We start from the raw sequence: 17993 nt of genomic DNA, 5'->3' as shown, positions 1-17993 counted from the left end.
AAACTCCAGGCAGGCTAATGCAATAAAGACGGAGCAGAAGAACAGGTGAGGAGACAGGAGGGAAGAGGGCCCTGCTCATACGAGCTTACATCCTAAGGGAGGGTGAACAAACAGGCACAAGGGGAGCCAGTTAAAGCATGGGGGGAGAGAAGAAGGGGGCCGGGAGGAAAGAGGGGAGAATGAGCAGAGGAGATGAGGGGGTTAAGTGGATGGTTGATAAGCTTTAAGGAACAGGTGAGTTTTAAATGCACGTTTGATGGAGCACAGATTAGGAGAGCGACGGATGGAGCGAGGGAGGTTATTCCAGTGAAGGGGGGCCGCACAGGAGAAGTCTTGGATTCATGATGGAAAGAAAGGTAAACAATTTAGTTTTCATTTAAATTGACTCTGATGGGAGTGCCCCCACAAGCTCGATAAAGGCTAGGTTACACACCAGAGGCAAGTATGTATGAAAGATTTTCTAAGCTTATAATTATATCAGGGGCCAGTCCGTGTCTCACTACAACACAACACATAAGTAACAATCTGATTTTCTATCCTAATATTAAAATTCCAAACTAAAGGAAGCATGACCTAGCCGAACTGCTAGTCTGGAAAGTGGAAAGGGAGTTCTGAAAACATTTAAAAATGCGAAATATCTTTTAAAGATACAGTACATCATACAGCAAAGTATAATAATAATAATGATAATTACTATTGCATAAATAATTAATGAATAAATTAAAAGTACATCTACGTTTATAATACAAGTTGTTATATGTAAAATAACTAATAATAACATCCACAAATCTACATGTGACAGATTTAGGAAGTATGCTAGGGTGTGTCCATGGAAGAGGCATGTTCACCTGTGTCAGAGGTGTCTGCAAGTGAATTTAAGGACAATTTAGGAAACATTTAAAAGCTCAAAACATCACAGAAGAAGCACTTGTTGTGAGCTACATAAAAGCCCTTAAAAAGGTTTTTGACATTTAGACAATAATAATTTCTTATTTTGTACATGGTTTGTGTGCATCTTCTATTCTTAAATACTTTGCATTATGTTTTTGGCTTCCTTCTGGGTTTTTCAACAATGCTTTGATATCACTCAGGCACAGTTGTTTGTTTTCGCTGTCTTTGGAGATGACCCAGATCAGCTGTGCTCTAGGCATTGGCTATAATTTGTATACACAGAGATGTTCTGTCCTCTGTACAAGGCCAAAGAAAATAAACAGTTGTGCCTGGTTGATATAAAGGTATTGATGAAACAGAAAGTTGATAAAGATAAAGCAATACATTCACTGAAGCGGGATGTACAAATCGAAAATATTTACGTCGTGTGAAATTAAAAGAAGTGCCTTTACATTCCCTGATATTTTGAGTATGTGTACCCAAGGGTACTGGAGCTTGATATGAAGTCTTTGTTTCTGTAACAGGGGAAGTAGGGTGTTGCACACTCATCGGGGCCTTGTCCTGGCTCATTGTTAGCAGGGTATACATCTGTTGTTGCGTTATGTCTGAGCATCCAGACTTCAAATATCCTGCAAATAAACATATAGGGAAGATATATATTATTCTGTCTTGCAATATCGCTCTTACTAAGCTGCAATTGTATATGATCCCCACTCCATAATATCCTTAATTTAAATAAAATTGCACTGCATATTGGCCTTGTTGCAAAGAGTTGCTTGTTTCAACTTAAGTTTTTCCAGTCCTGCCCCAAACACACCACAAAGCAGAATTGAATTAATTCTTTAAAGCATTTACAATGTCTGCGACAAATGGCATTCCACGTAAAGGAGAAGAGCGGAACAAAATTGTAAGGACGGAACTTCAGAACTCTGCAGAACAGACTTTCCCACTCAATACACGCAACATTTCCCAGCAGATAAGCTCATCTCTAGACTGGGACAAACCAGAATTGTAAAAGCCGATATCTGTGGTGCCTGATACAATTCAATATTTGCTTTATGTTATTAAACAGATTGCAAGTGGAATTTTGCGGATAGTTATATTCATTTCATGGAACGATGCAGCTGAAACATAAGTGGCCCTTGGTTCGGTCAACTTACTTGTCGACAAATCCGTGGTGCAACGTGAATATTGGGTCATTGCTGGAGATGGCAACTTGGGACATCGTTCCCCCAAAGTACATATGGATCAAATTATGCATGTTCCGTTCCAATGTTATCCCATCCGATGGTCTCAGGAAACCTGGAAAAATAGTGAACAGGATAGGAATCACCTATATATGTAAGGTTCCTGCAATGCGTGAAAGCATTGCCTCTACAGTTCCTAATTTGCATAACGAGAGAACCCATGACCACACAATAATTATATTGAAGAGCTTGTTTCCCACTTGCTGCCCATTATTAAGTATCACCATCATTTATTTATATAGCGCCACTGATTCTGCAACGCTGTACAGAGAACTCACTCACATCAGTCCCTGCCCCATTGGAGCTTACAGTCTAAATTCCCTAATATACACACACACACACAGACACACATACAGACAAGGGTCAAATTTGATAGCAGCCAATTAACCTACCAGTATGCTTTTGAGTGTGGGAGGAAACCGGAGCACCTGGAGGAAACCCACGCAAACACAGGAAGAACATACAAACTCCACACAGATAAGGCCATGGTCGGAAATTGAACTCATGACCCCAGTGCTGTAAGGCAGAAGTGCTAACCACTGAGCCACCGTGCTACCCATTACTATTGTCGCAATATGTTAGGTAATCAGTTTGTATAGTAGTTTGTTGAATATACATTTTATATTGGAATATATTCTTCCTGCAGATCCCATAACATCTGCTTCTTGCTGCTGTTTCCTCACTTCTTTGTTAGATAAACAGATAAGCCTGTCGATCATCTTTTGGGGGTTATTTGAAATCTTCAGGACAGTTAACTGAATGGAGTAGAAAAATCTACAGGGAAAGGTTCAAGCATCTACTGTTTTGCATTACAATGTCTGCATAGCTGCTCACAAAGCTGAATTAACTCTAACTGACACATCACAGTCAAGTACTCTTGAAGGACTGACAGCAGCCATTGCAGTGTTTTCAGAGAGGTGAGAAGTGAATTTTAGCCCTTTTTCCTATATTTACTGCAGTTAGTGACTTGCTGATTTGTGGGACAACGAGAACACTGGATGTCCTTATCTTTACTGTGTCAGTAAATCAAGGAAACAGTGTGTTGTTTCAATATCTCTTATAATTCTGCTACTGCATGTACTATGCAAACAGATATACATATTTGGCATTGAATGAATGATGTCTGTGACTGACATTCCTGTTATAGCCAACAGAAAATTATGGTAGGGAATTTGTATAATCTCCTATTTCGGATGGGTCACCGTTACAAAAATATATTTTTTAATCATTTAGTTATATTACTTGCTTTTATGTCCTATGCTCACAGTATGTACGTGAGTATGTTTTATTTTCTAGCTTCCAACCATATTATTTTATAATTTATACTTATCTAGTCTTGATTAACAAAAGAAATCTAGTTTGAAAGCCGTCATACTAAATCTACAACAGGTATGGGATGTCTTAATATTCCATATATAGAAAGTTCCAAAAACCAGAAAGATACAAAAATCAGATTAACTCTTGGACAGATAGTGAAAGGGATGGTAGAAATCAGCGAGAAGAAGGCCAAGGCTTAAGAAAACAGGGAAAACAGGGCTAGCAAAGCAGGCCAGGAGGTACAGAGGGTGAAGGAACAGTAGAAGGAGCACACAAGGAAAGAGGGCCCTGCTCCTGAGAGCTTACATCCTAAAGGGAAGGGGGAGACACAAATAGGGTGGTACTAACTGGGGGAGAGAGCCAGGACAAGGAAGTTAGGAGAAGGACTGATAGATTTGAATAAAGAAATGAGTCTTAAGGACACGCTTGAAGCCTTTGAGAGTAGATGCTAACCTGATGGAACGTGGAAGATCGTTCCACAGCAGGGGAGTAGCCCGGGCAAAGTCCTGAAGACGAGAGTGAGAGGAGGTGATCAGTGAAGTAGTGAGGCGGCAGTCACAGGCAGAGCGGAGGGGGCGGGTAGGAATGTGGGTAGAGATGAGATTGGAGATGTAGGGAGGGGAAGATTGACTAAGAGCTTTAAAGGTGAGGGTGAGGAGTTTAAATTTAATTCTGTAGGGTATGGGGAGCCAATGTAGTGACTGTTGGAGTGAGACAGCAGATACAGAGCGGCGGGAGAGAAAAATGAGGCGGGCAGCAGCATTGAGGATAGACTTAAGAGGGTCAAGGCGAGAATCAGGTAGGCCAGAGAGAAGGAGGTTACAGTAGTCAAGGCGAGAGATAACATGTGTGGGAACAAGGGTTTTCCTGGCTTCCGCGGTGGGAAAGGGACGTATCTTAGATATATTCCGAAGGTGGAAGTAGCAGGATTTTGAGAGGGACAGAATGTGAGGCTTGAATGAGAGGGAGGAATCAAGGATGACCCCAAGGCATGGGACTTGGGGGACAGAAACGAGGGTAGTGTTATTAACAGAAATAGAGAGGGGGAGTGGTAGGAGAGTCCTGGCAGGGGAAAAGACTATGAGCTCGGTCTTGGAAATATTGAGTTTAAGGAAGCGCTGGGACATCCAAGATGAGATGGCCGAGAGACAGGAGGAGACACGAGACAGATGGGAAGGGGAGAGGTCAGGGGATGAAAGATAAATTTGGGTATCATCAGCATAGAGGTGGTACTGGAGGCCAAAGGAGCGGATGAGGACACCAAGGGAAGAGGTGTAGAGGGAGAAAAGCAGGGGGCCAAGAACGGAGCCTTGAGGAACGCCAACAGGTAGGGGAAGAGAGGGTGATGTAGAGTCATGAGTAGAGACTGAGAAGGAGCGGTTGGTGAGGTAAGAGGAAAACCAGGAGAGGACAGTGTTACAAAGGCCTATAGATTTGAGAGTTTGCAAAAGGAGTGCGTGGTCAACGGTATCGAAGGCAACAGAGAGGTCAAGAAGGATAAGAAGGGAGTAGTGTCTATTAGATTTAGCGAGGAGAAGGTCATTAGTGACCTTAGTGAGGGCAGTTTCAGTGGAGTGAAGGGGGCAAAAATCAGATTGGAGCGGGTCAAGGAGTGAGTGAGAGGAGAGAAAGAAAGTGAGACGGTTGTACACAACCCGTTCAAGGAGTTTGGAGGCAAAAGCAAGAAGCAAAATAGGGCAATAATTAGAGAGGAGGCGGGATCAAGGGACAGTTTCTTGAGTATGGGGGAGACAAGAGCATGTTTAAATGAGGAGCGGAAGATTCCAGAGGAGAGGGAGAGGTTGAGGAGGTGAGCAAGGTGGGAGCAGGCTTTAAGGGTCCTGAGTGCAAGTGGAGGGGGGGAGAGGAAGAGAGAAGGGCATGGACTTCATCTGCAGATACCGGCGTGAAGGAAGAGAAGAAGGGTGAGCTAGCAGGAGGAGAGGGGAGAAAGGAGATAGCAGCAGAGGAGGGTGAGAAGGGGGACAGAATGTGCATGGAGGGGGGAGAGGGTGGGGTAAGAAGAGACTGCTGGGAGATGTCATGACGTATAGACTCAATCTTGGAGGTGTGGGTGGCAAAGTCAACAGCAGAAAGCGTGGGGGGGAGTGGGAGAGGGGGAGAGGGGGAGGGGAGAGGAGGGAGTTGAAGGTGGCAAAAAGCCGACCGGGGTTGGAGGATTGGGAAGAAATGAGAGCTATAAAGAAAGATTGTTTAGAGAGGGATAGAGCCGAACTGTAGGAGGCAAGCATGAACTTGAAGTGGAGGAAGTCAGCATGAGTGCGTGACTTTCTCCAAAGCGGTTCTGCACTGTGGGAGCATTTTTGAAGATAGCGGGTAAGTTTAGTGTGCCACGGGACCGACGAAGCTTGACGGTGACAGCCGGGGCGACAGAGTCAAGAGCAGCGGTAAGAGTGCGATTGTAAAAGGAGACAGCCTTATCAGGGCAAGAAAGAGTGGTGATGGGGGAGAGGAGTGAGCCCAGGGAGGAGGAGAAACTGGTAGGATCAACTGTGTCAAGATTACGCCTGGTGAGAGTAACCTTGGGGGATGGGGAAGATGAGAGGGGTGGAGAGATGCTAAAAGAGAGGAGATGGTGGTCCGAGAGAGGAAAAGGAGAATTAATGAGGTCAGAGACAGTATTATAAACTGCCTCCTGTTGTTGTCACTGCGAGGAGCACTGCTAAACAATTTAAAGAGGAGAATATCAACGGTTCATATAGAGGAAACACTTTTAATATTTAATCAGTTAAAGTTATTATAGTGATAAGATAATAAGAAAAATCCGCCCACCTTCCAAGGCATTCCGGAAGTTTCTCTGTGACGTTCTGTTGTATGGAGGATTATCAAAGTCTTTCCATTTGAGTGTGTCTTCCACGTCTTGGAAGGAGGGGAGCCAGTTGGCGGTGGGATTGGTGCCGGGCTTCCTGTGCAATGTCTCCATCTGACAATGGTCATCCGCAGCCGGGCAATAGGCATCAACATAATTAAACCCACTGCAAATAGACTGGAGAAGAAAAGCAAATGAGACTCTTTCTTAACTGAAGATGGAGACTTTAAATGCATCACTGTATTACTTGGTCGGGGGACACAAAAGCAGAGGAGGTGCCTGGCTGAAGAGAGTGACCCAAGATTGTATATAAGTATCACATAATCAGCTCGCAGCCCAGACCACTGTCAGATCAGGCCAATGACAGCTGTATCTAAAATCTTGCCCTTCTTCCATGTACCCTTGCAGTTTAGGACTTGCAAATACTGAGCATCCTGTTCATATCCCACTTCCTTTTCATCTCCCTTTAATTACTCCTGTGTTTGGAAAGGAAGGATTATATTGTTCTCTGTGTATGAGATACTCAGTATTTCCAAGTCCTACAAAGGAAAGAATTTTAGCCATAGTCCTAAATGCCCGGATCAGAGAGTTTTGCTCTTCTGCCCCTTGGAATATAAGATGATAATGTGAAAATAGACTCTACAATACAATATACAGAATACAAGATCACATTTATTTGCAGGGAGTAGAAGTGAGGGTCACCGTCATAATGTAAAGCAGGAAATTAAAGCAGTTTATGGCTTGTAAATACCCTGCTAGATATTTTATCAATGCATTGCATTATGTTGTACATTTTTTCTGTACTTTAAAGTCATCCATTTATGTTATCAGACAGTACAGTGTATTTTGTTTGCAAATAGATACAACACAAATCTTCTCTCTGGATACAATTGTAGCCAATGTAGAGGCTACAGATTTGTGTTCTATCTCAGGCGATGACAGCAGGTTCTGCTTAATGATATAAATGGATGTAATTAACATACATAGGTGAGGAAACTAAGTGGGGGGGGGGGGGGTACATCGGAGGTGATGGTGGGTACAAGTGCTGTGTTGCCTCTTGTTCTTTATTGAGCTGACACAGGCATAGTGGGCACAAGAGCTGGACACTCCGCAGAGCCCTTTGAGAGCAGAGTGGGGATCCTTGGAGGCTAGAGCACATTGCGGGGTCTCTACCGTATTCTGCTAAAGTGCCCGTTGGTGTCTGTTCCACACCTGCATAGAATGTTTGAAACATAAATCAATGTATGTAGAAAAAGTTGCAGGATCATGTTCAAGCCATTAAATGCAAGTATATTGACGGTAGGAAACCCTTTAACCCTGCCAATAAATCTTTCATATAAATAGTGAATTTTTGGCAAATATAATCATATTTACCTGCGAATATAATTTTATTTTATCTTTTTTATGCTCCCAAACTGCTTTTGGACCCACTGGGCAAATTATGAGGAAAAATAGTACACGTTTTGCATTTTGCAAAATCATACACATGCACTTTTAAAAGTAATATTTCAGTTACATATTTCTTTATATGGGTTATCCACCTGCAGTCACCATTAATGTATAGGCTCCTACATGCCATTATTAAACATTTAGTAAATACATTGCTTTGTCTTCTTTCTGAGTGTCTCAGCAAGGCCTTCACAGCATCTACTCAATGTTGATTATCTTTGTTGGACATGTCTGAAAGCAGCTCTGTGGATACAGCAGATGCAGTGGACAAAGCAGAGCTGATCTGTGTCCTATCCAAGGGCAATGAACATAAACAAAGGGGCCTGGTTGAGCTACAAAGCTTGAAAAACACAGAAGGAAGATAGAAATCTAACGCAATGTTAAGCTAGAGGAGGGCATGAAAAAGCCAAAATCATTTACATTTTCAAAGGCTGACTAAGCCCATTTAAAAAGAAGATACTTACTTTCCAAGAAGCGAAGTGAGAAAATTTATCTAGAATTCCCTGGATGTCGTTGTCACCAAGAAAATCTTCAGTACAGATTGAGCAGTTCTTCTCTCCTCGCCAGTCGTAATAAGGGATAGCAAAGTCTTCATCTCCCGTCAAGAGCTGAATTTGTCTCTCCAAGAACAGCAGCCCCAGTCGATGCCAACCGGGAAAAGCTGGTCCTGCATGAGCGTAGTTTTTAGAATCGTCAAAAGTACTATTTTCCATAATGGCCTTCATAGAGTAGTAATGGATCCAAGCAAAAACGTCATAGACTGAGGCATCCACAAAACGGTACGTGTCTCGGTGGTGCCTATCTCCAGTGGACAGGACAACAAAGTCTCTGCTTTTCGTGGTTTTGGCCAAAGCCAAATAGCTAAAGAATCGTTTCCTTTCAGGAAGCGAAAGCTGCCGAATCTCTTTCCGAACGTTAATCTTTTGACGATCACATTTGTCTCCGAAGTAGCCAAACTTGCACTCACCGCAGTTATAGCCGCTATAGTTTCCAAAGCACTCGCATGTGTTGTCGTAATAATGCCTTGGCCAGTCCAAGCGATCGTCATCGTGTTGGGGAACTCGTCCAGCCGCCAGGGGAGTAAACACTACCAAGTCGCGGCACTGTCCACGACCGGAGAGCGAGCCGCAGGAGCTGCCATCTTTCCAAAGTGGGCAGCAAGTTTTAGTATTAAATGCTGCTTGCGTGGTGCAGCTCCTGGGAAACTGGCTATGAACCACACCGAGACAAAGAGCGAGGATGGCACAGGGTACAAGCATGGCTTCTAGCGGCAACAAGCTGAAAAATATGGAGAAATAACATAAAACGTCTTCAAAATTACAGTCCTAGTGGTAACATTGTAGCAAACATCTGAATCCAACTTACAGGGATATGGGGCTGCTGGGCAAGTGAGGAATTGTGTCTGATAATATCACGCATGGACCAGTATAGAAATTACAGAAGCTCAATAATCCCCCAAGATGACATGGGAAAAGTGGGCCTGATTCATTAAGGATCTTAACTTAAGAAACTTCTTATTTCAGTCTCCTGGACAAAACCATGTTACAATGCAAGGGGTGCGAATTAGTGTTGTGTTTTGCACATAAGTTAAATACTGACTGTTTTTTCATGTAGCACACAAACACTTGATAGCTTATTTGTGCACTGAAATTTAAAGTTGATATTTGTGTGCTACATTAAAAAACAGTCAGTATTTAACTTATGTGCAAAACAGAATACTAATTTGCACCCCTTGCATTGTAATATGGTTTTGTCCAGGAGACTTAAGATAAGATCCTTAATGAAGGCCCAGAGTTATTAAAATAACTGAATAAATACCTCACTGAGCATACAGAATAAAAAGAAGCACTGACAATTACCACACTGGTATTTGTCATATATATTAATATATTGATACAATACAATTCAGAGCAATTGGTGGAGATATGAAACATACTATAAGAAGGTCATTGTCAATGCTTATATATGTTCCTTACTTTTTTTTTAAACCATAACTTGTCCTTTCGATCAAATTATAAAGTGTTGCTTGTTTACATGGGCAAAACACAGAGGACTGCATGTCATGAAAATTGATCTCTATGGAAGGACTCTGTTATCACAGACATTTGGGAAATATAAGCCATGGGGGTATATTTACTAAACTGCGGGTTTGAAAAAGTGGAGATGTTGCCTATAGCAACCAATCAGATTCTAGATATTATTCTACATTCTACAAAATGACAGCTAAAATGTGATTGGTTGCTACAGGCAACATCTCCACTTTTTCAAACCCGCAGTTTAGTAAATATACCCTATGGTGTAATTGACACCTGGCTGTGTTAAAACAGACCTTAGATCTGTATCTACTTTTATTGTATTGTGGCTAAAATATACCATTTAAACTTATTATCTTCTCTACAGGACTTATGGTAACTGTTTTGTAAAGTTCAGCAACATTGTTGCAACAAAGTAAAACATTCCCATGGCTGCATTCCGAGCTCTTCTGTAGGGATCAGGGAAAGACAGAGGTGAGTGCTCAGACTACTAGCTTTTCAAAATGATCTGACACATGTCTGCTGAAATTTCCAGGTCAGAAGCAGATTTAGTTCATTCCTATTTCCCACCAAGAGGCAGCAAAAACATTTCTAGCAATAGCTTACAAATCATCTTATCACTTGAGGGATATGAGTTTTTAGTTTTTTTTTTAAATAGGAAACAAAATGCGAAATTCCTCTCATTTTCCGGTGGCTCAGTGGTTAGCACTTCTGTCTCACAGCACTGGGGTCATGAGTTCAATTCCCGACCATGGCCTTATCTGTGTGGAGTTTGTATGTTCTCCCCGTGTTTGCGTGGGTTTCCTCCGGGTGCTTCGGTTTCCTCCCACACTCCAAAAACATACTGGTAGGTTAATTGGCTGCTATCAAATTGACCCTAGTCTGTCTGTCTGTGTGTGTGTATGTTAGGGAATTTAGATTGTAAGCCCTGGGGCAGGGACTGATGTGAGTGAGTTCTCTGTACAGCGCTGCGGAATTAGTGGCGCTATATAAATAGATGATGATGATGATGATTTTCCTCTTCTAGTAACAGAATATTAAATGGTTGCAGAACAGATTAACTTGATAGGTGCTGCTGATATTAAGGTAGCTATCCATTACATTCCGGTAAAGACAGTGCATGAGTGGACTATATCCAGAATAATTTATATTTTGGAAAATGTGACGTGCGAGAAGCTCAGGCATCAGGTTAAAATTGATTATTTTCCTAAAACAGTAGCCAATGCCTAGTAGACTCTTCTTGCAGGTGTAGGTGGAAAATACAACAGTAAATACATTAAACATTCTTCGAATAAACACAAGTCTGTCCTGAAAATAAACTAGTAATAAGTGACGGGGGCCAATCAGATGCATTAGTTGGTCCTTATGTAGTGTCAACATTTTACACCTCTGTTACAAAACAGAGGAAGGAGATGTAGAACTACAAGTCCCAGCATACCCTGACTGTTTGGACTTGTAGTTTCACAGCAGCTGAAGAGTCAACGCCTCATTTTAATACGCCAGGAATATTGTGAGATAAAGTTACCTTCTGGTTGAAGTCCACGTTAGATGGACTGGTGGCTGAATCTCAGGTTTGCCAGCCTCTGATACCCATAATGAGAGTCAGGGTTCACTCCTATTTATATAGGAAGAAGTTGTGTCACACGTGGAACAGGGAAGTACGGTTAGTGTTAGCAAACAATAACGTCTTCTATATGGATTTTCCTGATATTACTTAACACTGAGTGACTTCATGATAATCATCCACTGCAAATTAATTCACCAGAAATGCAGCGTAACAACATCATTATTAAGTGATTAATGCAGGGAGAATGTTACCTTCATACAGCCCTAAAGGCATTAGGACACGTTGGGTTACATGGCATTTAGATGCTAAATTTGCAATAAAACAGCAGAAACCAGACATTTGTTTTTATTGCTTTAATCGTCTATCTGTGCAATAAAATGCAATGTCAGTAACTGAGCCCTAATCCAAATAAAAGTCTGCTTGGTTGCATTGGTTTAGTGGGAATTTTAACTTAAATGTAATGTTAGTAAATAACCATCAGTAACTGTAATTCAATATAGTGGCCTAAGATAAGTTAACTATTTGCTCATAAGTGAAGTGATTTTGCGATGTCTGGCAATATTTTGGGCAGCACAGTGGCCTAGTGGTTAGCACTTCTGCCTCACAGCACTGAGGTCATGAGTTTGATTCCTGACCATGGCCTTATCTGTGTGGAGTTTGTATGTTCTTCCCTTTTTTGCGTGGGTTTCCTCCTGGTGCTCCGGTTTCCTTCCACACCCCAAAAACATACTGGTAGGTTAATTGGCTGCTATCAAAATTGACCCTAGTCTCTCTCTCTCTATCTGTGTCTGTGTGTGTCTATATTAGGGAAATTAGACTGTAAGCCCCAATGGGGCAGGGACTGATGTGAATGAGTTCTCTGTACAGCGCTGCAGAATTAGTGGCACTATATAAATGATGATGATGATGATATTTTGGGGGGAGGTTTGGTTTCCTGTAACTCAATACAAAAAGCAATTTGTATTACTATTTCAGCAAATCAACTTTTAGTAAATCCCCTTTTTTTTAGCTTGCTAAAATCTATCTGGACATTAATAAAATAAAGAACTCCACATTTCTTAAATCTTATCTCCAGTAATAAAAGCACGATGATTAGCAAATTATTGCTATTAGCAGTTCTGCTTCTAAAAATAAGTATATATTAAAAATTATTTCTAACAAATCTACTTGTGTGTTGGATATTTCAGATGGCACATATTAATTCAGTTTGAAAAGATGGTTGTCTGAGCTTTTACGACCCCTCCCTTCTCTTTTAACTGCCAATGAAGATTGTCGTTACTTTATTTACATTGTTGCAACTCTCTGCAAAACAGGGAAACAACATCAGTTCAACCATACGATAAAAAGAGTAGAATGTTTGCAAATGAACGTATTATAAATTGGGGGTTTATTACTGAAAAGAAGTTAGTGGACATCTCATTTAAAGGTAAACTCCACCTTTAATTAAAATGTCATTAATTAAATATTCCCCCCACCAACACATATAATGAGTTTCCCTACATGAACCTCTAAGAGCTCTGCAAAACCACCTATAGCTCTCAATAGTTGGGATTGATCCTAAGTCAACTGGGACTAACAGAGAATCTAATTGTCGTATTCTGTGATCCCAATATCTTTGTCTGTGGTCATTGGCCGACCACGATAACTGCACCCAATGTGATATGCCACTCGTTCTTGGTGCTTAGTACCAAATCTATACAGTCTGTTCACCCAGGTTGCTAATTTGGACAAAGTTGTGGGGACTTACCCTGCAGCTCAATGAGCAGATCTGCTTCTCGGTAGTTTTGGACCATAAATCTAACAACAAAGACGTTTGGTGGAGCCAATACCAACTGTTATGGACTTTTAATAAGAAACTCGTAAGAATGTCAAAATATATTAACAATATCTGTCGCAAGAGAGGCAATTCAACCAATTCTTACCATGTATTTATTGCGTGTCTGTAAATTAATATTTATTTAAGGGAGAAGATGGTTTACTATATCAACGCCTGATAAAGGCTTCATTTAAAAATTATTGCTATGGAATATAGGCAAGTGAGTTTCCCATTGTTTGTTCTGTGAATTATTATTAGATATTGGCGCAATAGTTCTATTTTTCAATAATTTGGAGATATATTTTTTTGTTTTGTATCACTTTCTTTTCCTGTGTTCCAGAAAGGATAAGATGACCCTCTCCATTCCCTCGTCTGAATTGCAGCCTGTATGGTTTCTTTGCCCATGAATATATACAGTTAGCTTTGTACTGATTGTGTACTTAGTTGTTTTTTTTGTTTTTGTTTTACTTTTGAATATGACCATGGAATTCAATCCTAGCTCCTGACTCTGCTGGACAAAGGCTTGTGATCTAGACCTGTGCTTTAACTGGAGATCTGGTACAATATTAATCTGAACTGGTTTTGGACCCATAACTATGTCCTCTAATTGTCCTTTGTACTGCTACCTTACACCTGGGGTTTCACACGTGGAATCTGGTGGCATCTGAGTATCACTAAGTATAATCTGTTCAAAGGGAAAAGTAACGGGTATAAGATGAGACCAAATTAGGTCTGATGCCAGGTCTACCAGAAGGATTTGTCAGACCTGGAATTCGCAGATGTACTTCCCGCATTCTTCCCAAAAACCTCATTATCAGAGAACTTCCAACTAACCAGCATGTAGCAATTCATGAGGAAATGGATGTAGTCACCTTCATTATCATTAGAAAAATAGTTCAATGAGGTCTTACATAGCCATGATATTGTTACACACATTTTCTGTGCCTCTGGCACGGGCTAATTGCATTGCAAAATTAAACAGTTGCACAATTTTTACAAAATCTCACTCCACCAGTTCTTCAAATAATTTCAAATCTGGCCAACTATAAACTGCAATAATCTGTTACAGCCGCCAATAGTTACAAACGAAACTGACGCAATCCGACTAATTACTTCACCTCTCTATTTGAAATTATAGCTTTAGTAAACTTGTGTTTTGAATATGATTTTCAGATCTGATGACATCACTTCTTCTTCAAACTCCTCGTTTCCTGTTCCATATTATAGATAGAGGTTGCGTGATTTCCAAATAGTCTTACAGTCAAATTATTGAATTAAATTACGGCACTTTACTGATTTATTTTTAGATACTGTTATCTCCATTTACTAACTGGAGAGGAATTAACTAGCATACAAAATCAATAGGATTTGATAGCAGTTATGTGACTATAGTGTACCCGTCACACACAGTAGAGGCAGCCATTTTGTAGGATGTAAAAATGGTCAAGAGAGTGTAGCCTATGAATTCACCAGAGACTAGCGGTTACTATGGAGGCTCTTTATAATTAACTAATTGTGTTTTGAAAGGAGTTGTTTGAATAAATTTGGAAGTTATTTATTCAATCAATAATTCATACATGCATTCATTCATTAAAAAAAGAAAGACAGGACTGTTGTCGACTAATCGTTTATAGTTTCTCATATATCATTTCAATGTCTTTAGATTCTAATCCTGTTATTTTTTTGTCATAATGTATGGATTCTAACTGAAAGCTATGGTGAACACACGACTTGATCCAATATGCCATCATCATCATTTATTTGTATACTGCCACCAATCCCAGAGGATATTTGCCATTCGCACCAGTCCCAGCCCCAGTCTAAATTCTCTAATAACACACTCCAGAATTAATTTTATCAGCGTCCGATATGTTTTTGGAGTGTAAGCGGAAATAAGAGCACCCTTAGGAAACCCGCGCAAACACGGAGAGAACATACAAGCTCCACACAGATAAGACCATGGTCGGGAATCAAACTCATGACCCCAGCGGTGTGAGGCAGAAGTGCTAACCACTGAGCCACCGTGCTGTGAAATGCCTCCTCTCCCTGAATGTCCAGGAGGCTCACGAATTTCTGGGAATTGTCAGAGACTGCCGGGAAACTAGGCCACCCTCCTGAATCGCGATTCCTGCAGTTCACAGTGTCATCTTTCCACCCACTCCTCTGAGCAGTGACACGAACCGCTGCCTTGTGCAATGGACGCACAGCAGAAATGACATGAATTGCGCCATCACGCCCCTTGCACTTGCCCTCCTGTATTATGTGAAACTCACAGATCTATTTAATTAGGAACACCTAAAGTGGAACTGAACACCCCAAAAACTGAACACTCTATGCAAAAGTCACCTATTAATTAGAGATGCTCAGGCTCGGTTCCTCGAGAACCGAACACACCCGAACTTAGGAGATCCGAGTACCGAGCCGAGACGGCTTGGTACTGTTGCGCACCCTCGGAATTGAAAACGAGGTAAAACGTCACCCTGATGTCGTCGGATCTTGGATCTCGTGAGTTTTGAATTCGTTTTTAAGATCCAACATAGCGGGCCGGACCCCCATTTGTCTTTTCTGCCACTGCTGTGTGCCAATGTGTCCTAGATGTGCTAGGAACTGCCGTGTGTTTGTGTCATTGCTCTGTCGCTTACCATCCAGCCAGGTCGCTGCAGTATTTGTCCGAAAGTGTATGAACATAATATTGTGACCTGTGAGGTGGTCTAAATTGACTGCAAATTACTTGAAATTAATGTCATTGAGGTTAATAATAATGTAGGAACAAAAAAAGAGCAAAATTATCTGATTTTAGCATATTTTAGGATTTTTTCTAAAAAATCCAAAACCAAAACACACGAGGGCGGTTTTGCCAAAACAAAACACGAAGCTAATCCAGATCCAAAACCAAAACCAGTTCACGGGGGTCAGTGAGCATCTCTACTATTAATACATGTACAATCTTAGCATTTGATGACGGAAGGTGACATGGTTTTTTATATATATAATTGTCCAGGTTCTTTCATTGCTTCAGGATATGACACAAAGCTGCTGCCACGATACAATACAGAGAACTGTGAAGAGCTGGAATGTACAGATGCGATTAGATTACAAACACTTGTTAATTAATTCTCCTAACTACAAAACACTTATGTGGTTGTTGACTGATTTGATGGTAACTACGATGGGTCATTTTTGTTTGTGGCACGTACAATGTTAAGGATATAAATCCTCTTAAGTGCATTTAGCCCTGGGGACCGTAGTGACGGCTGTTTACAGACCTGGCTCATAATTGTACCCATGTGCCATGTTTTATAGGTGCCGTATGTTCCCGTGAGAAGTCCGCAAGGCATACAAATGACTGGTGCCGACTTTCATCAAAAGATTAGAAAGATAAAGCGTTCTAGCAACACGTGTTACCTTTATATGTAAATACCTCTCCTCAATAAATTTTGTTACCGCGTGCAATTGTCAACTAATGTGTTAAAATGTGAACTCAACGTCATTTATGTAAGGCCAAAAAGCCACTCTACAAAAAGATGTTTGTGCCAATTTTGTAGAGTGGTCTTTTTTTTTCTCTGTCCGTCAAAGAAAAGGCTTTAGCGGACAGATCAGAGGCCCACCCTTCTTACTATAAATTTGCACTTCATGCCTATTGACACCCTGGAGGCGCTACCAAGCTAGATGTTACTCGAGAAGCGGAAATTTTTATTTTATACTTTTTATTATTGTTTTTAAATGTGAGTGTTACACTGTGTTTTCTGTAAAATAAACCGCTATATAAAGGATATGGGCAGCACAGTGGCCTAGTGGTTAGCACTTCTGCCTCACAGCACTGGGGTCATGAGTTCAATTCCTGACCATGGCCTTATCTGTGTGGAGTTTGTATGTTCTCCCTGTGTTTGCATGGGTTTCCTCCGGGTGCTCCGGTTTCCTCCCACAAAAACATACTGGTAGGTTAATTGGCTGCTATCAAAAATTGACCTCCCCTAAAATTGTCTCTTCCTCGCTGTGTGTCTATATTAGGGAGTTTAGACTGTAAGCTCCAATGGGGCAGGGACTGATGTGAATGAGTTCTCTGTACAGCGCTGCAAAATTAGTGGCGCTATATAAATAAATGATGATGATGATATTACATCATGCTTCTCTTGGCTTAAAAAAAGACAACCATCTGATGATTTTGTGAAAATATTGATAATTTGAGTTGCTGGCAAGTTGTCACGGGAGCATCCATACTACTGTGGACTCATTATGAAATTCTGTAAATGCATCATTTATGGGGGATTTAAATGCCCCTGTTTGGTTTTTTTTATGTAGCTCACATTTAAATTTGAAAGTATTTCTGTACTTCAACGGCTGTGGTTCCATGGTTTTTCCTTTGGGAGAAAAACACTCTTCTTTTCAAATTTTATACACTATTTGGAGATCCTTTTGTGCAAAACGGAATTACACTATTTTGTTCTTCTGATTTTTCTTACCTCAATATCATGCAGCATGGTGGCTCAGTGGTTATCACGTCTGACTCACAGCACTAGGGTCATAAGTTCAATTCCCAACCATGGCTGTGTGGAGTTTGTATGTGCTTCGGTTCCCTCCCACACTCCAAAAACATACCGGTAGGTTAATTGGCTGCTATTAAATTGACCCTAGTTTCTCTTTGTGTGTTAGGGAATTTAGACTGTAAGATCCAATGGGCAGGGACTAATGTGAGTGAGTTCTCTGTACAGCGCTGCGGAATTAGTGGTACTATATAAATACCTGATAATAATATATATAAAATTTGGAGGAATTCCACCTATTCATTGAATTACTAGAAAGACTACTTTAAGACTTGCTACTAAGATAATGTCTCACCACC

At 40.9% G+C, this 17993-nt stretch overlaps 1 protein-coding gene across 1 annotated transcript; it reads right to left on the bottom strand.

Moving 5' to 3' along the window:
• Nucleotides 1-1023: 1023 nt before the first annotated feature.
• On the bottom strand, nucleotides 1024-11367 carry LOC142108723 (tyrosinase-like). The gene is made up of 5 exons (XM_075192561.1): nucleotides 11293-11367; nucleotides 8199-9012; nucleotides 6249-6462; nucleotides 2052-2193; nucleotides 1024-1520 (listed from the first exon to the last, which is right to left on the bottom strand). The coding sequence occupies exons 2-5, from the start codon at nucleotides 8991-8993 to the stop codon at nucleotides 1340-1342; spliced, it is 1332 nt and encodes a 443-aa protein (XP_075048662.1). The 5' UTR covers nucleotides 8994-9012; nucleotides 11293-11367; the 3' UTR covers nucleotides 1024-1339.
• Between the last annotated feature and the right edge of the window lie 6626 nt (nucleotides 11368-17993).

The sequence above is a fragment of the Mixophyes fleayi genome, chromosome 12 (assembly GCF_038048845.1).
Source record: "Mixophyes fleayi isolate aMixFle1 chromosome 12, aMixFle1.hap1, whole genome shotgun sequence".
In the NCBI taxonomy this organism is placed as follows: Eukaryota; Metazoa; Chordata; class Amphibia; order Anura; family Limnodynastidae; genus Mixophyes; species Mixophyes fleayi.
The sequence above is the reverse complement of the archived record's forward strand: the minus strand, read 5'-3'. Positions and strand labels throughout refer to the sequence as shown.